This window comes from Lichenostomus cassidix, chromosome 9 (assembly GCF_008360975.1).
Source record: "Lichenostomus cassidix isolate B80296 chromosome 9, HeHo_3.0, whole genome shotgun sequence".
Classification (NCBI taxonomy): Eukaryota; Metazoa; Chordata; class Aves; order Passeriformes; family Meliphagidae; genus Lichenostomus; species Lichenostomus cassidix.
Genome location: NC_139490.1, coordinates 5,910,001 through 5,934,521, shown reverse-complemented (window position 1 = coordinate 5,934,521; position 24,521 = coordinate 5,910,001). Strand labels below are relative to the sequence as shown.

The 24,521-nt window shown below is 38.7% G+C and overlaps 1 protein-coding gene across 5 annotated transcripts in view; it reads left to right on the top strand.

Annotated features, from left to right (window-relative positions):
• TBL1XR1 (TBL1X/Y related 1) overlaps positions 1-23,253 on the top strand; it is a 107,961-nt gene extending 84,708 nt beyond the window's left edge. For all 5 annotated transcript variants that reach the window (XM_085069064.1, XM_085069061.1, XM_085069062.1 and 2 more), the window contains 14 exons: positions 1,083-1,185; positions 3,373-3,518; positions 4,994-5,213; positions 7,193-7,325; positions 8,031-8,172; positions 8,456-8,519; positions 8,621-8,718; positions 10,409-10,469; positions 11,632-11,753; positions 12,229-12,303; positions 14,698-14,825; positions 15,008-15,173; positions 16,026-16,127; positions 17,888-23,253. In XM_085069064.1, the coding sequence (XP_084925190.1) occupies positions 1,128-1,185; positions 3,373-3,518; positions 4,994-5,213; positions 7,193-7,325; positions 8,031-8,172; positions 8,456-8,519; positions 8,621-8,718; positions 10,409-10,469; positions 11,632-11,753; positions 12,229-12,303; positions 14,698-14,825; positions 15,008-15,173; positions 16,026-16,127; positions 17,888-17,914 (1,542 nt within the window). In that variant the 5' untranslated portion in view covers positions 1,083-1,127 and the 3' untranslated portion in view covers positions 17,915-23,253. The remainder of the gene's footprint in view (positions 1-1,082; positions 1,186-3,372; positions 3,519-4,993; positions 5,214-7,192; positions 7,326-8,030; positions 8,173-8,455; positions 8,520-8,620; positions 8,719-10,408; positions 10,470-11,631; positions 11,754-12,228; positions 12,304-14,697; positions 14,826-15,007; positions 15,174-16,025; positions 16,128-17,887) is intronic.
• The last annotated feature ends 1,268 nt before the right edge of the window (positions 23,254-24,521 follow it).

Genomic DNA, 24,521 nt, shown 5'->3' with positions numbered 1-24,521 from the left:
GATCCCAGATCAAACTTTGTCACATAACAGTAGGAAAGTCACTTGCCTTCTCAGACTCTAGTTGCATAGAAGAAACAATGGTGGTGGTCAGCTGGGTGAAAACCTGGGACAGTTTGCTGATGAAAAATACTGGATGGAAAAGGAGGTGGACATTATTTCATAATATGTTCTGGAAGCTGATGTTTTCACTTGCTTACTTGGAAAGGTCAGAGTTTTCAAACATTCAGACGTCATGAGAATGTTCTCAAAAATGAGACTCTGAGTTAGAAAAAATACTGTATTCTGCTTCTTCGTGTTTTAAAGATTCTTGTTACCTCATATTTTAAAAGTTTATCATCAAAAATATATACAGTCTGATACATTAGTTGTCTTGCTAAATACCTGCCATTACTAAAATCAAGGAAAAATTGTGTGTGTAAATATATGTACATATATCCCATCAATATTTAGAAATGTTAGTAAAAATGGACTGTTTAAAGTTTGTCTCTAATGTCAAGAATTCCTTTTGCAAAGCCAAAATGTATGGATGAGGTGTTTTCTAACCTTTAGTGGAATTAGCTGGGCTTGTTTGAACAGACAGCATGCTGTAGCTCATACTGTACCTTTTCACTAGAGCAGCAGTACCTGAAAATCAGAGTAGATTAGAACATAAAAGTGAGAGCTTGCCTGGATACCAATGTGAAACCAAGTTCTTGGTCTTTGTTAACCAGCAAGAGAGAAAGCCATGTTGTAAAAAATGTATTCTATAGCAATTCTGTAGATTAGATGAAACTCACTTGATTATTTTTTAAAACTTGTGAAATGAGGCCTTTTTAGTACTGGTATTAAACAGCACAGTTCCCCAGTCCATAGCAACTTGCATCATATGAGAATCCAGCCCTTCAATATTTAATTTACTGACCTTTATTTTGTGGTGAGACAAATGACTTTTTAATGACTCCAGCAGACTTATTTGCATCATAAAATAAAGCCATTGTCTATGCTGCCAGGGAGCTACTTACTTTATAAATATAGCATTTGTTGGGAAATACCTATTAGGTACTAAAAATATTTAATTGACCTACTTTTTTTTTTATTTGCAGGGTTGTGTCCTTTGTTGTGACCTCATGGTTTAACTGGGAATAAAGATGAGTATAAGCAGTGATGAGGTTAACTTCCTGGTATATAGATACTTGCAAGAGTCAGGTGAGTTTTTACAATTCTGGTTATTAAACAATGCATAATTTATTTGATCTTCATCTGCAACTGGCTTTAGCAAACACAGGCTCATTTAATTATTTTGCCAGTAGGCATGTGCTTCTGTCTGAACTGTTTCTTGGTGTTTCTTCTCAACAAGAGAATGAATTCCTGCCAAGTTACCTTCTGTAACTTAATCAGATTTAGTCATTTGGAGTCTTCAGATGGCAGTCAACCAGCCAAGGACTCACTCGATTGCTAAAATGCATTTTCCTGGAGATCACTTCTCTGCAGGGTGATGATGGCACTTTGCACCATTTTCTTCAGAGCTGCTTGAGGAATAAAACAGAATGATCAGCAAAATGCTGTTTTTTCTTGTTGTCTTGGAGGGATGGTGCTTCTGTGAGGCAGTCATGTGTAGCTGAATTCCTGGCCAGAAGCTGACTGTGGGAGGGCAGATGTGGCTGTGGTTCAAAGGAAGAAGTGACATCTGTGACTGACTTGTATCACTTGACTCTAAATAGAGATGAACATGTTTTTTATAGGAATAACTCTTGGGGCTCCCAAAAGCCTCTGTCCCTGCAGGACATTTTTTTTGGAGGATCTTGTCCTTTGGTGTCAGCATAGAGAAAATCTTTTCCTTAGGAGAAAGAGCAAAAGACAGTTGAATATTGTCAGACTTGAAAAGAAACCTTTTCCCTGTCATATTTGTTCAACACAAGCAAGAATGCAGCAGTGCTTCCTTATTTTAAAGCTTCCCCAACCCAGTCAGATCAGCAGTTTGAGTTTGTGTTGCATGTTTGGGTTTCTAGATGCAGCCATATGGCTGCAGGGAGTTTGGTGGTGGTGGTTATTCTTGAAGCTCAGTAAGAGACAACATCATCTTTTACTCACAACTGTGATATTGATTGCTTAACACAGCCTACATTTAGAATGGGAAGATTTGACTGGAAGTCAGGGCATGCCCTAGTAAATGAACAAGTGATGATTGTCAGCTGGCAGGAGGGAATATGATCTCAGCAATACATAAAAGAAGTCTGCATATTAAAGCAAAAATAAGCTCCAGTCTTAAGACAGCAGTGTAAGAGATCAGCTTTAATGTATATACATAGAAATATATTAAAAAATATACACATATATTTTTATTTTGCAATACATATTGCATATTTTACCTTGCTGCTTCAACATTTACTGATTCTTAGTTTTGTTTAGTGATTGCTGATGGGTGGCTTCAGGCTTCTTGAAAATGCATTTGATGCAACATATGCCCACTGCTCATGGACTTCCCAAACTGAGGCAGAGAAGCACCAGAAGCAGTGGTAGATGGCAGACTTTTTCAGTTTCTGCTTGTCAAAAGAAAGCAAACCCTCATTTTTCCGCCTGAATTTACTGAAAACTACTACATGTTCTTATTCCAGTTGCAGATTGCTTTTGTCACAGAAGCCAAACTTACAAAATTGCTTCATCTTCCTTTAAAGTTTGCAGGCAGCTTCTTGCGTACCTGACAGGAAAAAGGAGAAAAAAAATAAAGTGGTTTAAGAAAAAGTGCCATGACAGTAAAGTTAATTTGCTGAAACAACTATTTTTTTCTAGCTTAAATTCACTATTTCAGGGTGATCAAATGAATAGCAAGCAACTGCCATTGCTGCACCATAACATGTTTGCCACTTCTTAATCGGTGCACAGTGCTGATGTAGCTCTAAATGCCAGAGCATACACTATTGTGACAGCATTGTACCATGAGCTGATTCTGTTCACATACAGATCCACTTCACTTTCATGGGTATCAAATCAGTGAGTAAAAATAGCGAGTGAGTCTTGTGTCTTGGACATTTATGTTTTTTTAATTAAATACTACATATGATACAATATATACATGTAGTTTGTGAATATATAAACATATTTAAATGCTATAGTGAATTGTATATTTTATATTGACTCATGCACAAATGTTTTGCCATTGATACTGTAATTAATAATTGTTGTGTTTATATATGAACTTTGCTTTTCTTTTTTTGTACACTTAAACTGTGAGGGAATTGAGGTGTTTTGACAAGTTTTTTGGTTGTTCAGAAGCATGCTATAGCATTATACTTGTATAATTTGCTCAGGTTTTAAACAGAAGGTCCTACCGTGGTACAGCAAGTAGCGTTGTGTATCTATAAATCAATTCTGATGTCTTTGCCTTGTCTTTAGGGTTTTCCCATTCAGCATTTACCTTTGGTATAGAGAGCCATATCAGCCAGTCTAATATAAATGGTGCTCTGGTGCCACCAGCTGCTTTGATTTCCATCATCCAGAAAGGTCTGCAGTATGTAGAGGCAGAAGTCAGTATTAATGAGGTAAGGAGGCTTTGCCTGCAGGAGCATTGTGTCCTTGCTTGCAGTAAGTTTGAATGTTAGTATTTTTTCTTAACTTTCTTGTATCCTATTTATTTACTTTTACTTCAGATTCCTTACTGCTGGTGTTCACCATGACTCCAGTGGTGGAACCAGAATGGAGTGACATAGCTGGGTGGGGGTTCTGCCCAGTGCAGCCACACAACACCAGGCATGGTGTTCTGGCTCATTGTTAAAGGTCCGTTGTCTGTAGAGTTTTTACCCTACTATAATGTTGTAGTACACCCAGACAAGTGCAATAAGATAATAATTGAGACCAGCAATCTCTGTTTTTTATTTTCGTAGACTGGCGCTAGGGAGGTGGGAGAGCACTGTGCAGCTCTTGTTTGGGCTCTTGTGTCGTTGCACTGAAGTAATGTGAGCCCAAAGGCAAGGTTTCCAAGGAGAGAGAGGGTCTGAATTTGTGGCAGGAAGGCTGAAGGTATATGCCAGTTTGCCTTTTGCCTCTGCTGGCTAATTCATCTTGAGCAGGATCTATTAAATTTGATGTTTAAATGGTTATTCCAGCAGTACAGAAAGCTATGTATCTTCCTGCCTGATGCTGCAGACACTCGCCCTCAATTTCCATTCTCATTTGTGCCTGGAAGGTGAGAAGCCTTTCTATGTGTCAGTTAGATTACAGAAGGAAACTTTTTTTTTTCCCATTAATTCTGCTCACTTTCCAGTCTCCCTTATGTTTGCTGTTTGTGTAGTTTTCACAGTCCCAGTGAAGCAAATCCTTTCCCTTAGGAAGCCTCAGAAAAACAAGGCGAGTGATAGGAATAGAAGGAGACCCTCTATTTATTGCAAGGAATCCTTCTAGCTCCTAAAAATAGATCCTTACAAAGCCCTAGCATATGTATAAGGGTATTTTTAACTGGGTCTTGTCCATTTCAGGATGAAATTCTTCCTTGTTGTTTGAAAGCATGCCAGCACTGTTTAAAAAAAGGAAGAAAACTAGTCAACTCTCCAGATAATATGTTTATGGAAAGTATTAGTCTAATAAGACTATAACTTCACAAGTCAGTGACCCGAGTTGCAATGTTTGCAGCTCTCTCTTCAAACAAACCATTAGATTTTGCTGCAGCCACTCATGTTTGAAATCATATTCATAGATAGCTTACAGAATTTTTTTGCTTTAGCAGACAATTCCACAAACTCGAAGGAAATAACTTTTGATTCCACAGGCTCTCCCAGAGGCCTGCAGTGGCTTTTTTTGCACATTTGTGGTGGCCACTTAACTTTAGACTAAAATTCCAATCCTGACCACAACAATGATGAGCTATCATTTCCAGCACCATATGTAAACTGCTTTATTATATGAAATCAAATATTTTTCTTCAGTTTTGCTCAAAATCTTTGCCCATAATGTTAATTTGTACTTGGTGTTGTCTTTTTCTTTTTTTTTTTTTTTCTTTTCTCCCTGTGCTGTAATGTAGGATGGTACCTTGTTTGATGGTAGGCCGATAGAGTCTCTCTCACTGATAGATGCAGTGATGCCTGATGTGGTACAGACAAGACAACAGGCCTACAGAGACAAACTTGCACAACAGCAGGCAGCAGCTGCTGCAGCTGCAGCTGCCACCAACCAACAGGGATCAGCGAAAAATGGAGAAAATACTGCAAATGGAGAGGAGAACGGAGCACACACTATAGCAAGTAAGTTGAGACAGAAATGGCCTTCACCTGTGTTAGCATTTCCTTGTCGTTTATCATAGTATGAGCTTGTAGACAGTGAGGTAAAAGTGCAGAGGTTGGAGTAACCCTTCAGCTTGCAGGGAATTCCTTCGTCGTGGATGATTCTTGAGCAGATTGTGTCTCACCTTTGGCTGTCCCCAGTTTTTGGGGCTGCAGGAGATGCAAAGTTCTGAATTCATTAATTCACAACATTACTGTGACCAGTCTCACTCCCAGTACTGCTTCTTTTCCATCACCTGAAGGTTTTTCACAGGACCTTTCCATGAAAAGAAAAAAAAATCAGTCATTCCTGTACAAGGAATGGGAGTCTGCCGTTCCACGGCTGGTTAAAACTGAGCATTGCTTGTGAAGCTCTGCAAACTCCTCCTAACAGATTGTGTTAATCCCATGGATCCCAGAGCTGTATCCAGCTCACAGTAGGACAGGCTTTTTTGTCATGCTGAGGTCAGGGTTGCTGGGAAAAGCCCTGTGTCCCTTGTTTCCTTTATCAATATTCAAAACTGCTTGATGAGACTGCTCTCAGGTTTGGGTTTATTCACAAATTCCATTTTAATTGTGGTTGGTGAAATAAATGAGTTCTGTTTGTCATCTCTGATCAAAGGAACATACCTTAAAATGAGGCTTAGTATGGAAGAGTTTGGGTCAGGCATTGAACTGTGATTTTGAAAATCTCCTGGAAGTCTGAATTGCACATTTAAGAGTGGGAGTTACAGTTCTTGCTGTAAAAACACCTGAAGAAATGATGTTTTTGAGAGAATTATAATATCAAGTTTTACAGCCTGCTATTACTAGGCTTTTTTCGTTAGTATATATGATAAATAGCTGGAAATACAGTCTTTGGCTGAAAAAACTGAGCTCTCTACTTTGATGCTTTCATTTAAAAATCTCAAAAAAATATTTCCTTGATAACTGTGAACTGGATAGAGGAAGGGTAGACCTCAGATCTCGGCAGTGTTAAATGTGATCTACCAGCAACCCCTGCTGGCTGCACAGCACTGCAGACTGGCATCGATCCTCTGACTGAAGCTATGCTTTCTGTGGTGCTCTTTCTGAAAAAACACGCATGTTTTAATAGCCTTTTCTGTTTTCTCACAAGTACAAACACTGACAGAATGCTGAATTAGTGCTAAATTAAGCAATAGCTGTGAAAAGATTTCTTTAACCACAGTGAATAAATATGGAACAGGTGAACTGTGCAGCATTTCTTGTGTTTTGCATTTGCACTCATCAGAATTTATTTTTAATAATGGAAAATGATTGATGCTAGTTGCTAAAAAAAACTGGTTTGTCAGTTGAATTACCCCCAGTATGTTCTACAGAGCAGTATGGATGCAACCTCAATTCCATGCAGGAAGTTACACTGCCATAATTGCATGGTAATTGCCTAAGAAGTTTGAGAAGCTTGGTTATCAGTTTGCTCTGTCACCAAATGTGATTATATTAATTAAAGGCATTTTGTAAATGGAGTGTCTGAGATGTAGCTTTAAAACCTGTTTGACTGCAATTGGTGAAAAGAGAAGTTTTTGAAAACGAATGTGTTATAAATGTATTTTTAAAGCACAAGCTAGACTAGTAACATATTGTACTATGCAGTATTGGGCCTGAAAAACTGAGTACTTGTAACAGCATTTTTTTTTTTTTAGCATAGCAAAAAATTAACTTTTGGCCTCAATTCTGAAGCTCCAAAATTAAATCCATTTGGATGTGAAGGTTTACAGGGGCGAAGAGCTTTCTCACATTTTTGAAACTCCCCATCTGTTTATAGTGCTTCATTAATTGGAACTGAAAAAATAAAAGAGCGTGACAGCTCTGTCAAATTTTTGAATCACATAAATGGTGAATTCTCACACTCATCCCAGAAGAACCTGAACCATACAGCAGTCACAATGTCCCAAAATACTAAAATCCACCTCTCTCTACTGTTGTTTCCCATAATGCAGATAACCACACGGATATGATGGAAGTAGATGGAGATGTGGAAATCCCTCCCAACAAGGCAGTGGTGCTGCGTGGCCACGAATCCGAAGTGTTCATCTGTGCCTGGAATCCCGTCAGTGACCTTCTGGCCTCAGGGTATGTGCACTGACCATGTGTATGAACATCTGTGCTCATGGGGAGGGCAGCAGGGAGCCTCTGCCCCAAACATCCAATGCCACAGGGTTTGCTCTGTAGAAAATACTGCTTTTAAATGGAATTATTCGCTGTAGTAGTAGTAGTAATAGTAATAATAGTAATACTGCATGGGGAGTGCAACAGGCTCAGGGAACACCTGCCCCAAATGTCAAATGCCACAGTGTTTGCTCTCTAGAAAGTAGTGGTTTTAAATGGCATTATTCACTATAGTAGTAGTAATTTTAATAATATTTTTATTATTTGGAGAGTATTGATACTTTATATTATACTTATGTGATATGTGATATAATATTCTAATAGATTATGTTGCACATTATATATTGCTATATTATATATTGTATATTACATACAATGTATTATATATTATTTTACCTATTATCATACACACTATATATTACAATAATATATTACATATTATATATTACATACAATGTATTCTATATTATTTTACCTATTATTATACACACTATATATTACAATAATATATTGCATCCTAACACTACATTGTGTATTAATAATCCAGTGTAAATTGCACATTGCATATTATATAATCATTATAATGCCATATACTAAAATACACATAAAATAAATGGAACTAGCCATGTTTAAAGGGCAGGATTTCTCTCCTCCCTGGCTGTTGTGCAGATCTGGTGATTCGACAGCACGGATATGGAACCTCAGTGAGAACAGCACGAGTGGCTCCACGCAGCTGGTGCTTCGGCACTGCATCCGGGAAGGGGGACAGGATGTACCCAGCAACAAGGACGTGACATCGCTGGATTGGAACGTAAGTGCAGCGACAGGGCTCCAGATACTCCCAGGAGAATTGTGCTTACAACACCTCATAGGGAAATTTGAAGTGACAGCAGGGGTGTCCTCTGTGGCAGCACTTGAAATATTTCTATTTCGAGCAGTGTTGTGACTTGTTCTGTTGTACTTCTTCTCAATAAGTTGTAATCATAAATTGTAATCATAAATCCTATGCAGATCTATTCTATCTCTAATTGCCTTTGTCCTCTTTAGCTTTGAGTTATGCAGTAAAAATAAATAAATAACCTTTTTGCTGGCAGAGTGAAGGTACACTTCTAGCAACTGGGTCTTATGATGGCTTTGCAAGGATATGGACTAAAGATGGTAAGCAACATACTTTTTAATTTATGATATATTTTCCTGTATTGTGGCTCACAGCATAGTTTTTTATTTTTTAATGTATTCATATCAATATAAATTTTCAGGTAATCTTGCCAGCACCTTAGGGCAACATAAAGGTCCTATATTTGCGTTAAAATGGAACAAGAAAGGAAACTTCATTTTAAGTGCAGGAGTGGACAAGGTGAGATAATCTTTGGTAAAATTAAAATTCTTTCCTTCACCATTGTAATCTAACTGTAAGCAAAATAGCAAAACTATGAAAAGTAAGTAAATGAAACTAAAGGCATGGGATGTAAATATGTGCTTACAAAAATCTTGTTGTGCTTAGCAATGTGTCCTTGGGTTTTGTAGCAATTTATTTAGATATTTTAATTTCTTAGATTTCCGTGTTTGTGGATCTCTTCCCATTTAGGTTAGCCTGACTTGGAAAGTAAGTGCATTGAAACCAGAAACATTAGACCTTTGTAAAACCAAACCATCTAAAATTTAGTGAAGCATCGTGCAAAGCCTCAGGTAAAAAAGTTCTGCTAGAGGGATAGTTCAGGCTGAGTTGGGTATTAGCCAAGCTGGAGAATGATTAAAAAGTTTAGAGCTGGAACATAAGGAAAGTTGATATATGTAACTGGGGAGGTGCTAGCTGTGTAATGCTATGGAGCTCATTGTTTGTGTTTTTATTCCACATCTCTAAACAAATCTAGGCTCACAAGGTCTCTCAATTCAGAGCTGCTGTTAGTGTGAGAGGTTTTATGAATGGTAGAAAGGGCACAGAGCAATGAGAAATAGACTTAAGGTGAATTCAGAGAATAAATAGGTTATTCCAAGAGTAAGGAGTGTTGATTTTTTTCCTCTGTAACTGATTGAAGGTGCAGAAGTCAGCACAGGTTTTCTCTTAGTGAGAGTGGCAAACTGCAACCTCAGTACAACCACTTAAAACTGGCAGTGTCACTGTAAAGTAGTAAATTTTCTCCTTTATTTGTTTTGGATTTTTTTTTCCCCTGCACGCATTTAACCTGGTTTGCTTTAGTAGCCAGATTTATAAATGCTTGTGCTGGCACAAAGGAAGGAAATTTTAATGTCTCAAAGCATGGAAAGGATGTGTTTAGTCTTCTGGCAGCTGTGATGGTTATGCCAGTTTTTAAATATTTGTGGAGGTACAGCTTTCATTTATAGAAAAATAATTAAGGAAGAAATAGAAGCCTTATTTCAGTCAATAAAACTTCTTAGACAAACTGAGATTATGCTTAGGCTCCTTTTCTGTAATGTATTTGTGTGGTCAGTTCATGCTTTCATTGAATTTGGTATCAAAATTTTCATTGATCATAAAGGTAGGTCAGGGATATTGGCATACAATATAGTGATCCATAAGATACTAATTCTGTCATATAAGGTTTCTTTAACTGGAAGGTTATCCAAGTGTTGGCATAGAACCACTCAGAACAAAATTACCCTCAAATCTTTCAGTATGTGACTAATTGTTAATAAGATCTCCTTAGGGACAAGTGAGTAGTTGATATTACAATTTGAATATACAAGTATTTGAAATTAAAATAGGTTTGTGGAATGGATTACAAGAATATAAATAGGACTAAGGGGATAAATCTATTTAAAAGCCCACAAATTCCTTCTTCCCTCTAGACCCCGAAATGTTGTGATTAAACACCTTTCTAATGCAATCTTAAATTTTCTACTCTTGTCTGTACATCTACTACTATTTCCTTTAGTACTGGAGAAAACTAGAAATGTATAATCAGGAGCAGGTTTGGGTGATGGGAAGCAGGGTAGGTACTCTTGTACTTGTGAGTGGTGGTAGTTGTGGGTAAACCAGCAATTTGTACAAGTGTGTTTATTGTTTATTTATCTGTTTAACACAGACCACAATTATTTGGGATGCCCACACTGGCGAAGCCAAGCAGCAGTTTCCTTTTCATTCTGGTAAGTCTTGATTTTATCATTCAGGTTTGTCATCTGAAAAGACAAGAAAGTGTTACTTATTGAAATAAATTAAAAAATCGGATGTTCATGGTGCTTATTTGCATCATCTAAAAATCTTGGAGATAGTCTTTGGTTACTGACTCTCATATGAGAGAATATAAACAAAGATAGATTTGTTCTGATTTTGTAAGTCACAGTTTTATTGCAGTTCCATGAAAGTCATGAGAGATAAATAATCCAAGTATTCCTGACTTTCTGTAGTACCGGGGCAGACAAATCACGTGGTTGGCCCACAAGAGATCTGTGTTTATCACCTAAGGACTGCATTTGTCATCTTCCTGCTACAGTAATCCCACCCTGTATCCCAGTGTTCTGCTGTCCCCAGTTTGTTTGGTCACAAACCAGCTGAAAGCTGTTCACTGGCCAGCTGGGGTGGGAGTGCAGGAGGTCAGACAAATTGCTTTGTGGGCTGCATGCTGAGCAATCCTGCCAGAATCAGCTGGAAAACAGAATGGAGGGGATAACAGACGTGTCATTGAAGGGCCTTTAAGAAACGTGTCTTGTTCCCACTTTTTATTCCGCACCACTTTTCCAGTGGCATGACAGCAGTCAAAAACATCAACTCAGGATTTACTCCAAGCAGTTCTCTGTGCTATCTGCCATAAATAGCTGGCTTGATCAAATTGAGTATGTTGCCCATGATTAGGCTTCAAGTTACGACACTTTACAGTGCTGGAATTAAGAAAGGAAATAAACCCTTACCTTTCCCTGGCTGCCATCCCTGAGTGTGAGCAGGAGCTGCTGGTGCAGATGAGCTCATGCATGATGATGTGTGAAGTTGTGGGAACTTGTTCCTTGTGCTGACTCCTGAGATTTATTTATAGATGGCTTAACTACAGCTTGATGTCCTGCTGCACTGTCTTCTGTGTAACTTTGATTTCAAATATGTTCCATATTACAATGACTTACATTAAACTTTGTTCTGTTTTGCGTAAGACTTGTTTTGGCTGCCTTTCTTACTGTTCATAGGGTTTATCTTCAGAATTAAAATTAATGATTGCTTCCTATTGGCTTTTGTTCTAAAGTGATGCATGCTAAATTTGCACATCAAATTCCTGTAGAATGCATACTACAGCTTTACATATATTTCTTTTTCTTTCAGCACCAGCATTAGATGTTGATTGGCAGAGTAACAACACATTTGCCTCTTGCAGTACAGACATGTGTATTCATGTTTGTAAACTAGGACAAGATAGGCCCATCAAAACCTTCCAGGGTCACACAGTAAGTACTGGGAAAAGGGAGTTGCTCTGTGATGTTTTTATTAGTGAGAAATTAGGGGCCCAGTAAATTCACCAGTATCCAGCACTTGTGTAATGGTTGGCCACTGGCTGTAGGTGCACACATGGGTGGTTGTGGTTAAGGTCTTATGATGATCATAGTCTCTGTGATTATCACGACAATTCTCACCCCCATGTGCAGCTGCTTTTACCTGTGCCAGGATGCAAAAGTGAGCTTTAGAAGAAGAAACATGGTAACTTCAAGGCTTTGCCACATGATGTACAAGTATGCATGGGAAATGTGATAAATGGGTAGCAAAAAGCTGTTGTTATTGAAGGCAAAGCTATGAATAAAAATTAAGTGTTAAAATCCTGACAATTATGCAAATACTCATAACTACTGTCCAGCTTTATCTTTTGTAAGCTGTCATTTGTAACAGAAGGGAAGACTCCAACTTACTCTGATTGTTCAATTTTAGAATGAAGTAAATGCAATCAAATGGGATCCAACTGGTAATCTGCTGGCATCCTGCTCTGATGACATGACTCTAAAGGTAATGGGGGTTCTGGGGCTGAACCTTGTCTTTGTAGGACTCTGCAATGCACACCATTGGCCTGCCCAGTCCAGCAGTATCACTATATTTTCCCTGTTGTCCAATATTTCTTCTTTATTAATATAGCAAGGTTAGGCAATCCTAGAAATCCTTGTTAATCAGAGCCAAGCTTTGGTCCAGAGAACTTGTTACAGGCTGCCAGCCTGAGACTCAGAGCATGATTTATTAGGTGCTTCTAGCTGTTTACAGAATCAGGTCATTAATCATTAAGCTGTCATGCTTGATGGTTGCTTTTGGTTAAGAGAAAAAGTTGGAATGCATGTCATGTAACACATACAAGAATGGGTGACTTCCTCCTTTCCTGGTTTTCTTCTGCTTCCCCCTTCTAAGTCAGAATCTTTGGCATGTTGTTTCTCCAAATGCTGTGTGCACTTCTGGATTTTCCCAGTTCATCAGGAGTCATTCTGCAGTTTTCAATCACACCTACACTTGTCCTCCAAATGATTCCTAGCAATGTGCTTTCTTGTAGAACTGGGGCAAACTGGAGAGTGCAGAGGACACTGCAACTTACACATGTGACTTCAGGGCACACTAGAGATCCTTATAAAAATGCCACCAGCAGAAATGAGGTTGTTCATGCCTGACAGGCCTGTGCTGCTTCCATGGTACAGATGTTTTCCATTTACTGGGAGCTTTAGCACTGTGCTTGGTACAGTTTCATGTCAATTTGTACATTGACAGCACTGTCCTGCTAGTAGCCCTTGGGACAGTTAATTCCATCCAGCTCACTGTTATTTAATCAGGGAATGGCTGAATGAGTAGCCACATATCCCTCCTGCTGGCACAGGGTCAGGTTCTGGCAAGGGAAATCACCTTATCTAAATACAAACACTTAAGCATTAAGCCTCCAGTCTAAAGCTGGATGTCTAGACATCTCCACTCAGCACTGTCTAGCACTGCTGAAGAGCAAGTTATCCTTTCCCAAGTTAAGTGTCTTAAGTCAAGTGTGATGAGTAAACCCCTGAGAGCATCAGTTGTTCTCCACTGGCAGTGGATGGAGTCAAAATAGCCAGCTTAAGCCAGGTATTTAATACTTAAACAGCTGAAAGTCCAGAGTGATGAATTCCAGTCTAGAGCTCGAGCTGTTGCTGCTGCCTCTCTGTGAGTAGAGGTGACAACTGGGAGTGTGTCAGCATTTGTGGGATTCAGCAATTAACTTCTCTTGGTGGCTCTTTCAAATTGAGCCCAGGCTGGAAAGAATGGTATCATTTTGTTCAGGATTAGCTCAAACACAAAGTGCTTGAGGATAAATCTGCACATCACTAATCACCTGTGGATCACTTTTCAATGGCAGAAGGAAATAAATATCAGGTTTTGAAGCACATGGAAGGGACCTAGTGATTTATTTACTTGATTAGTTTCTATCTACAACTTGATGTTCTCTAGGGCAGCTGACTCTTTCATCTATGCTAGTTTTGGGAAGAGAAGCTAGATTTTGATCCCATCCATTTAAACTGGAAATACAATTTCAATTCTGTCTGCACATTGAAAATCAATTTCCTCTTCAGGGAAGCAGCAGTTCTGAAAAGCACCATTTGTTTAACCATGCACCTCAATTGCATCTTAAATACTGTTGGGATTAAACATGCTCCTGTTAGCTTTTTCTAACAAAAGGTGAGATAAAAGAATTACTAAAACACGCATTTATTAAAAAAGCATTCAGATGGTTGTCTGCCATATCAAATTTCACATGTAGGAAAAGGTATGAAAGCCTTCCAAAATTCCTTCTGTAGGAGCAATGTAAACTCTTAATAGAATAAAGTTACTTTGTTTGTTGAGCCTAATCATATAGGAGCTGGAGTCCTCTAATGACCTCTGTGAAGTACTGAACACTAAAATCTGGCAATGCAAATGCTAATAAGTCAGGAAAATGCCATAGTGATATTTGCATCTACGGATTTGTATGAAAACAGAAAATTTCTCTACTATCCCTTTATTTCACTCAGTCTGTGTAGCAAGAAGTTCATTTAAAAATAGGACTGTGATATTTTATCAACTCAGGCATGAACATTTACATATTGCTCTTCTCATTTCAGCATCTGCTCTCATCTCTGCACTTTTCAAGGGTTTTGCAGTTAAACTCAGGCAGATTGGTTTCTATAGTCAGCACCTTTATTACTCATTAACCTCACTGGGGACTTTTAACCCAAAGAATGAAAGGTCCTGGAATAATACTTGGCATAATTACCATAGAAACCTAGCAATCATGGCAAATGTTTTGAGTGGCCTAAAAGGTAACAATCAGCCTGTAAATGATACAGAAGAAAGATGTAAATGTATTTTAGTACTATATTGTACTGAATGTATTTGTGTTTTCTTCTCTTTTTATCACAGATCTGGAGTATGAAACAAGACAGTTGTGTCCATGATTTACAAGCACACAACAAAGAAATTTATACTATCAAATGGAGTCCTACAGGACCAGGAACAAATAATCCAAATGCCAATCTTATGTTAGCAAGGTACTATTTAATCTTGCTTTTAAATGCTTATTAAACCTTATTTTTGCTTCACTCTCTATAAATGTAGCTTCACAGAATGTTTTGAAGCACATAGGATACTTTATCATGTTCTGTTTATATTAGCAACAAACATACAATGAATTGAGATGTAATTAATCTCTTGGTTTTTTTTTCCTTGACAGTGCATCCTTTGATTCTACTGTTAGGTTATGGGATGTAGACAGAGGAATTTGTATTCATACTCTGACAAAACATCAAGAACCTGTGTACAGTGTAGCTTTCAGTCCTGATGGCAGGTACCTGGCCAGTGGCTCCTTTGATAAATGTGTACACATCTGGAATACACAGGTATAGCTCTTCTCTCTGTTGAGAAGTTTGTGTTTTGGTCTTTTCTATCCTTCCAGCCTTTGCTCTTCCATCATACTTCAGCCACAAAGAGCTTTGCCATTGCTAACACACTGGTTTTCTCCTTGTCCTAAGATTACTTCTGTTAATGGATGTACATTTAATTTCTCACTTGGAATGCTTGCCTGTGGTGAAGTAATAATTGTCTTTACATTATCTTTATTTACCAAAAAACCCCACAAACAAACCAAAAAGACCCAACCAAAAACTAACCAACAAAACCCCTCATTCCAAAAAATTGTACTTGTTAACTCTGAACTTTCAATTCATGATAAAACAGGGGTTTTTTGTGAAAAATGATGACTGGTTGTAGACATATTAATCTGATTAGCTGTTTCATTGAATTTCCGTGACCAACGAGAGAATGTAAAGTGAGGCAAGATAATGATGGCAAAGTGTTTCTATGTAACTTTTTCAAAAAGGACACCCTTGCTTGTTTTGTTTTTCTGCCAAAAAACAAGTGCTTGTTATGTTTGAAAGTTTACAGACCTTGTTGTTAGGCATGATGCAGTCTCTGGCTACTGGGAATTGGGTATTTATTTTTAAAAGGCTCATTTTAGTAATTGGAAGTAGTCATGACCATCCCCAGTTTTGCCTGTCAAACAAAGAGCTCAGCATGCAACAGTTGTGTCACATTTTTTGACACAGTGCTGAGACTCTTCACAAGTCCCACCTGAACCACTCTCCTCTGAGAATTTCAGCTTTTAAAAGCAGGGGGGGAATTTTTACATGTACAAATTGTGCTTGTTCACTTTGATTTGGTTGTATTAATTACTTGTCTTGTTCCTTTTTTAGACAGGTGCCCTAGTTCACAGTTATCGGGGAACAGGAGGGATTTTTGAGGTTTGCTGGAATGCAGCAGGAGACAAAGTTGGAGCAAGTGCTTCAGATGGTTCAGTAAGTGTTGCTTGGCTTGATGTTCTAATAACAAACATCTTCTGGGAATCTATTTTAACCAACAGTGAAGACAAAATTTCCTTCTCTTGCTGAAGGTTGAATAGAGCCAGCTCACCTGTAGGTTTTCACCTGTAACCATGCTGTGATATTGAAAGGAGAATATCTCTATTCCAGTTTAAGGCATCACTGTTCAAAACCCTCAAAAAACCTCCAAAGCTGGAGATACCTCCAATTTATATTTTGTATTCCTGCTGGGGCTTAGTGTGTTCAGTGTTGCTGGTCTGGAAACAAATTTGTTTTTCTTTCTCTGCCCTTTTCAAGAGAAAATGCTCGTTGCAGGTGATATTGTTATAATGCATGACAGGAATTAAATACCTTCTGCATTGCATTCAACAGCAAAACTAAGTGCAGGTTTCTAAATGCTCGTAATTAAAAGGTTCCTAAAAATGTCAGGAGCTATATATAAATACCAGTCTGCTTACTTTGCTAAGAAAAGGCAGGGAATAAAATCATGTTTAAGTAATCCTGCAAGCCCACAGTGACATTTCACAGCAGGGTGTTGGAGCATCACCTCCTGGCTGCTCTGACCCTGTCCTGCAGAGCTGCAGGGAGATGGGGATGTGCTGATATTCATAACCAGCACAATCCTGGGGCTTTGCTTGCCTCTCTCTTGCCATGGTTTGCAAAGAAAGGAGAGGAGAACCTAAGAAAAAGCAAAATTAAAATAAAGTGTGATAAGGGAATTTGTGTTGTGAAGTGCTGTAGCTTCCTTTAGCAAATGTGAGCAAAAAGCAATTCTGGCAGCTTAGTAGTCCAATGTCTCAGGTGGTATCTTAACACAGATGCCAAAGCGTTTCCCTCCTGAATGCTCCATACTGGTAAGTAAGACTGTTTTGCTAGAGTTCAAAACAGCAAATAGAAGTTCTGGATTTTAAGAAGTCTAAATCCTAGAGAATTTTTTGATTGGTCTTTCATTCCATTTTAGTCTTGTAAGTACAGGCAATATCATAAAAGGACAAAAGCTCAAGACATATCCTGAGTAGAAATTATCATTCCCCCCCAGATGACCCTTTTTTATACATGCTGTGAAACCTTTACAGTCCTCCAATTAATTGGGTCCAAGAGGCTGATTATACTTGGAATAAACTTGTTTTCATTTAGTTTTTGATTTTTAAAAGATGTTGGGCTTAAATTGTTCTATATTGTTTGCTAGTGAAAGCCCTTCTCATCCATTTGGTTTTAAATGCATTTGCAGCTGGTAGTGCTTGCAGCTTGTGTGTGGTTCTGTTTTACTAATAGATTTTGATATCTGACAGACCCAGAAGCACTACTTAGTGGAGACTTTGAGAAGACTAAAACTGGAATTTGTACACCATAAACTCGTTTTCTGATCCATTTTAGTACTTGTCCATGTATTTTAATTTCATTTTATATTTTTACAAACCAGATTCGAGTAAAGTCTCAGCTTCACAGTATTAAATACCAGGCAAACAGCTTACATAAGATGTTGTTGCTGTTCTGATAGTAATTCTGGAGGCAGCAGTGCCCTTAGCTGGGTGGGGGTTCATAAAGGGCTCACCTGATCATTTTGATATTATTGACTCATCGTTAATAGATTTACTCATCGTTAATAGATAGAAGGTTAAGCTGACACAATCCCCGCTCAGATTTTGCTCAGTAGATTTTGCTCAGACCCTTCCCATAGAATGCAAGCCCTGTGTTGCTGTGCAGTTGCTGTATCTGTGTCTCTCTCTTTGCAGGTTTGTGTATTAGACCTCCGGAAATAGCGCTCTTAGTTGGAAGCCATGGACCGACTATGAATGTGTACATAGCCAAAATGACTGTCCCTGACCCATGTACTGCTATAGTCCCAATCGAACCATGGCCAGTCCACTACAGCCAAATGTAAAAGAAATATATACATATACTGTATATAAAAAAAAAAAAAAAAAAAAAATTAAAAAAAAAAGAGGAAAAAAAAAAAAATTACACCCTGAAGAGGATGACAGAGTTTTGTCACAGCTTGTGAATCCTGTTCACCAAGTGCTGGAATCTGCTGTGCCCCAAAATAACATTTAAGGTTTTGGATATGAAAAACAGAAGAGAGCGAGAGAGAGAGAGAAATATACCATATACAAGAGCAGACCCATATACATACCAAATTCAGAAGATACTAATGGCAGCCTTCATTACCCCTTCCCCCATTAAATCCATTCTCACATGGATTGTGGGGTATTTTTGTTTTCCTTCTCAGTAGTTGAGCAGTTTGTGTGTACAGAGAAAATGGACTTACAGAAATCTGCAGCAGTAGTTTTTCCTTTGCTTTTAACCATTGGGCTTTCTGTTTTGTTTTGGTTAAGTTTACGGATGCATGAAGTAAGGGAGTGAATTAGTTTCTTGTTTATATTTTTTTCACCTTGGGAAAAAAAAAAAAAGGCGTTTCTTTGAAACATGTTTTGATGCATTCTTTGAAGAGGTAGTTTGAACCTGATAATGTTTGGTACATTTTGTGGCTCCCAGAGCACAATTTTGTGAACGGAAGGAGGGTGGAAAAGGGATTAGGGAGAGAGAAGAAAAAGAAAGAAATCCTTCTTTGCGGCGTGATATTTCATGTCCTTCTCATCTAGGAAGGATGATGGTAATGGGTATAATGCTATGTTTGATTTTCTGGTGACATGGCTGAAATGCAGTAATTTCTTATTTGGGACATAATTCTGCCAAACTTAAGAACAGAAGGGCACAAAAACACAGGAAAAAAAAATACAGGGATGCAAAAAAAAAAAAAAAAAGAAAAACAAAAAAGAGGAAAAATGCATCTTCTGTTGCTTTAAGACCATAGCTAAAATATGGTTAAATTGTGCACTATTGTGAAAAGGAGCAAAGTATAGCTGGGGGATTTTGTTGAAGAGGTTAAGATCTTTCTGGACAAGGGTTCATGCCACAGCTTCTTTGAGAGTTGCCCATCATTATTTGTAGGAGCTTAGATGTATAATTGTAACCAAACTCCAGTATTAAAAGTATTTCATGTAATTTTTCTTTATTAAAATAAAATCTTTGGCATATATTTGATAACACTGCCATTAAGAGGCAAAATGTTTACTACCTTAGATTTAAAAAAAAATCTTAAACAGAGGACTTGCTTCAAGTTTATTTTAATAGCAGTGATTCAGCTTATTTAAAAGATGAATACTTGCACTAATTCCCCTGCTGCTCCAGTCCTGCAGTTTATTGTATCTTGTGACTACATTTTTTTCCAAATATAGGGTAGATGTAAGCTGCTATTTTTTTAATAATCACTACTATATAGTGTCTTTTACTCTGTTTACAATATCAAGTATTTTTCTTACAATGACAGATGTATATGGCAAACCTTTTTCTGCTCATGTGATTAAAAGTATACTAATAGTGATTTTATTTGTAAATGATAGCATGAGGTTGTGTTTATGTGTATGTGTAGTTGAAAAGGTTGCATCATGTCTTGCATAAGATTCCAAGAGTGTAAATTTATAAAAAGAGAGGTTGTCAAATTTATGTCACAGACATTTTACTTAAGGAATGGTTTATATTACAGAGCTTTGCAAAGTTATCAGTTTTATAACACTATTTCAATCACAATTAATTTTGTGGCTTATGATTGTTAGTCTCTAACCTATTTTTTTATTCGTTTGGGGTTTTTTTCCTCCCCTCCAAGTTAAGTATAAATTCATTTAATTGAGATAATGCAGCTTTGACATTTTAACCATTGTTCTTTAGGCATCGATTTCTGCTATTTCCATGAAAAAAACATGACTTGAAGCAAGTCTGAGTTTGGCTAAGGTAGGGTAGCAATTTGCCAGTGGTAAAGACAAGTCAACAATACATTGTTTATATATACCCCAGGATTATACTGCTGTCATACATAGCGTTTAAAACCAACACCAAGTCATATCCATAAAGACAGTTATCCATGGTGGTTCTGTGCCAGCTATTTTTAGGGTTTTGGAACATATTGCAAATGTTTAGAGCAATTACCCTGTGAGTTACAATATGTAGGAAACCTAATATATTGAGTGTCTGGCACTTGAAATATTGCTTTTATTGCTGGAGGTCCATGACTGTGGCTGACCTCTGTCATTTAATGAAAAAAATAAAAATAAAAAAAAAATTCTGTGCAATAATTTTAAACTGTGCTCCCAGGAATAGACACAAATGTTTTGAGTATGTTTAAGCTGCATTTTTCGTTTAGCAATGCATTTGTCAATTGCACTGAATTTAAATCTGAAAGTCAGAAGTGATTCTTGATAGTACTTTTGTATTTTAATATGGACAGTTTATTCATTTTCATAAAAGTTATTGGATGATTCTTTCAGCCAATCTAAACAATTGTGGTGGAATTCTGTGACATAGCTGCAAAAATCACACAGCCATGTTTTAGGGTATTGCCATTTTTCCTCTTTCTCAATCATCAGCTATTTTTGTTGTAATTCTAGCTGCTTCAGCATAGCTTCACACACTCAGAAACAAACACCAGAGCTCCAGCGTGTCTAGGCCAGGGCTGGCAGAGGCTGAGGCCAGCAGGAACGTTGGCTCTGTTGGCTTGAGAGCTCCGGACAGAGCTGCTGCCCCAACGAGGGTCAGCAGTGCCCACTGCCCTGGGGTCAGCCCAGCAGTGCCCAGGGTCAGCCCAGCAGTGCCCACTGCCCCAGGGTCAGCCCAGCAGTGCCCACCACCCTGGGGTCAGCCCAGTGTCCCCAAGCCAGGCTCCGGCCGTAGCTGTCCTGCTGTCCAGCCTCGCATGCCACAGTGCTGCTCCTGCGACTCAGCACACCGCTTTCTGCCATCCTGCCAACCAAAAAAAGAGACAAAAGCACCACAGAGCCGTGATGTTAATTACTGTCCTTTGTAGCACAAAGGCCTCGTGTTCCATGGTGAGGTAGAATCTCCAAATTGCTCCTTTCACAGGGGAAGCCAAGTGGCAGCAAGGCCCTGACTTTGTGTAGTGTGCATTACATGCTCGGTCTTACGGATGGAGTCATTCCTATTTTTATCAGTTCAACACGATAATGGGCAAATATCCAAACAGAGGATAAAAGGAACAGGAAGAACTGGGCTCAGAATTAATGATGGGATAAGAAATGAACTGGTCTTGAGTTCGCTGTCTTTCTGTGCATCCATCTCAGAATCCCGTTTCTCATTTTTGCATGACCAGATCCAAGTTTCTGTAGAGTTCGTCTTTTTCTATTTTTACTTTACCTTTTTCTGCATTTTTAAATCGATGTAAAGATTCCCAACCAGTGGACTTTTTAGTGTAGTTAAGAGAATATCTAGGTCTTCATAAAAGCTTTTTTAGACTCTTTGTAATGTTGATAAACTGAGTTTATTCTGGGACTACCATTGTGCAGGGTTATTTAGCATGTCTACTAGATGATTGGAAATCTTATATGAAACACTAAAAGTGCCTCTTTTTCTGGGTTGGGTGGAGGGGAGGTAGTAGTTACCAGAGTCAGAACGACATGGCATTTCGAAGCATGTTTCTTGATTTTGTGACACTTTAATGCATCTTGAGAGAAAGGCCAAAGATTTCTACCGATTTTAATTGATTTTTCATTTTAAAAAGCACTCCTTTTCCCTTACACTGCTTACCTCATGCTAGGGCGTTTGATGGGGCATTGTACCTTGGAAATGTTCTTTGTGTTTAGGGAGAGCAGTGGGTGGCACAGGGTGGCAGTGCTGGTTTGCCAGCAGAGCCACCTCAGCAGCTGAAACGTTTCATCCTGCTGAGGGAAGGAGTTCCATCTCCACTGCAAACCGGGGGATTCAGCCTGTAAACATGAGGTTGTCTGGTTTTGTCTGTTTAGCGAAGAGAGAGGAGCCTTGGGACCTGAATTTTTCCAGTCTTTGCTTCACCAGAAATCCCGTTGTCTGTCCCTTCATGAGGAACCCTTGCCAGGGTAAGCGTTGGAGGCACCAGGGCTGTGCTGTGCCCACAGTTGGGTAAAACAAACCACATCCCCTCCAGCCCAGGCTGCCTCAGTTTCCCTGGAGTTTTGCCAGAGCAGCATTTAGCCCAGTGTTCCTTTTTGGCTGATGAGTGGGATAGCTCCTCCCTTCCCAAAGCCCTGTAGAGCCATTCCCCGGTGGGATCACTTCCACACTCTCCAGACGCCTGAAGAAAGCAGAAGCAACATTGTGGCATGTTAGAAGCAAACACAGCTTCGGGAGACAGCAGTAAATCTCCATCGAGATCCCTGACATTTTCCGTAGGGAGAGAGACATGGAGCAGTCCTCACTTCTCCCTCTAGAGAAAGCTCTGAAATACCATGAGCTGTGAAAGTGTGACTGTCTTCACTGTCAGTCTGGTGGGAGGCAGACGAACCAGGAAAATCTGCCGTTTCGAGTGGATTGCAGATTTAGTGGTAATAGTGCTTCAGATCCGTAGTTTTGAGTACATAATTCGCTTTCTCTGCCTTTAAGTTTGAAGCTTGGCCATAACTTGAGGCATGGTTTTGTTTTTGTTCTCGTTTTTTTTTATTTTTAATTTTTAAATAATCATTCATTTTTACTTCATAATGTTTTTTGACATTTGTGGGTAAATACAAGAAAACAGTCTGCATGTTGTTGCTAGTCCAGTGTACTTTGCAATCTTGTCCTCAACAGACTGCAGTGTGCAGAACAGTAATTCTAGAATACAGAAGTAATTTTCTCTCTCTCCTGACATTGACATTGTAGTTGTAATGGTTTCATTTGGAGTTACAAATCCTTTGGGTCTAATTCTGTGAGCCTACCTATAGCACTGGATTAAAATGTCTGCATCATTTCTTCAGTTATCCAGTTAAACTACAACTGTTGTAAAAGTGTAAACCAGCCCATGACAGTTTTTTGTACTTGTTTAAAGGACTTTTATTGTTCAGTTTTCATGATTATTGTCTAAAGAAGACTGATATAGATGTTCTATACTGTCCTGGACCATGTTAATTACACTTTATGATGTATTTTGGTTCTACATCACAATGATTTGTCCCCAAGGCCCTTATATCCCTTCTAGGCACATTTTCTGTTGCAGTTTCCCTTTGCATTGTATTGCTTTGACAACTGTAATTTGAATCAGATCTGAAAGAGGTCCAGAATAAAATATATTTTGATATTACCTTGGCTGAATGTTATATACCAGTAATTTTGAATGCTTGGGATGGAAGATTTGCAGATCATTAGGCTGGGGAAGTGACAGACTGGAACACTATTTTATATTTAGTTTGGCACATTTTCATGTAAGGCAAGATGCAAACAGCAGCAGGAGGTAATGCACTGTGTGGCTGCAGGATCTTTGTGAGCACACAGTGGATCTTGGGATGGTGACACCATTTCCTGCTCTTCCATTCAGGGGAACTGATTAATTTCATGTTTTACTGCTCCATCTTTCCCTCACCCCTGCACCTGTGGAACAGAAGCAGAGTCCAGTGGTGCTTGCAGCTGCACCCCAGCTGTGTGGAAGATTCTGGAGGCATGGGAGCAGCTCCTGCATGGGGATGGAATCTCGAGTTGGAGAGATCTGCTGTTACTGAGTGACTCAGTTTGCTTGTGCAGAGCAATGCTGTTTGTGTTATTGTGTTTCAGAGATGTGAAAGCATTTAGATTTACATGTGAAATAGTGCACATCCATCATGCATGTAATGATGTTTTAATTCCTTTAGAACTGTGGGTCATGTCATAATCCAAGTGAGGGAACCTGGGCAGTTTATTTCTAATGCATCTGAAACTTCACGTTGAAATTGCTGCTTTTTCTTGTGGATTACTGATTTGCTCTATACTCAAAAGTAGCAGCTTTCTTAATTGTGCTGCCAAAATCAATTGATCTTAATATTTTGAAACTTGCTGTTGAAAAGTGTCCATAATGGAGTGAAAACAGAGGAGAAACTCTGTTTTACATGCATAAAACCAGTTTTGACTTCCCTTCACCTGGAATCCAAGTGCACTGCAGGATTTCTGTCATCAGCTGGATTTTGAGGGAGCAGTACTGGAGCAGTTTAATGGTTCTGAGACAGACTGAGTTGATATTTCATTAGTGCAAATGCAGGAACCAAGGAGCAGTGTTGTGTTATGTACACATTGCACTCGTGTGGTAGCAATTCCCAGATCCATCCTGTGAAGAGGACAAAACATTCCAGGTAGGTGCCTTATGCCACTGCTTCCTGAATCTTCCCGCTGGAATTTAGTTGCAATCTGATTCTTGTAATTCTGTAGGAACCCACAACCTCAGGTATTCATAAAGTCCATGTTCCCTACCTCGCAGGGAAATGATTTAATGGAAGTTGAAGCAATATCTTTGGTTTGCTGATGTCAGCACAGGGCAGCTGTAATGGAAGGATAATTTAGGAGGAATTTATTGATGATTCTGTAGAAAATGATGATGCCCCA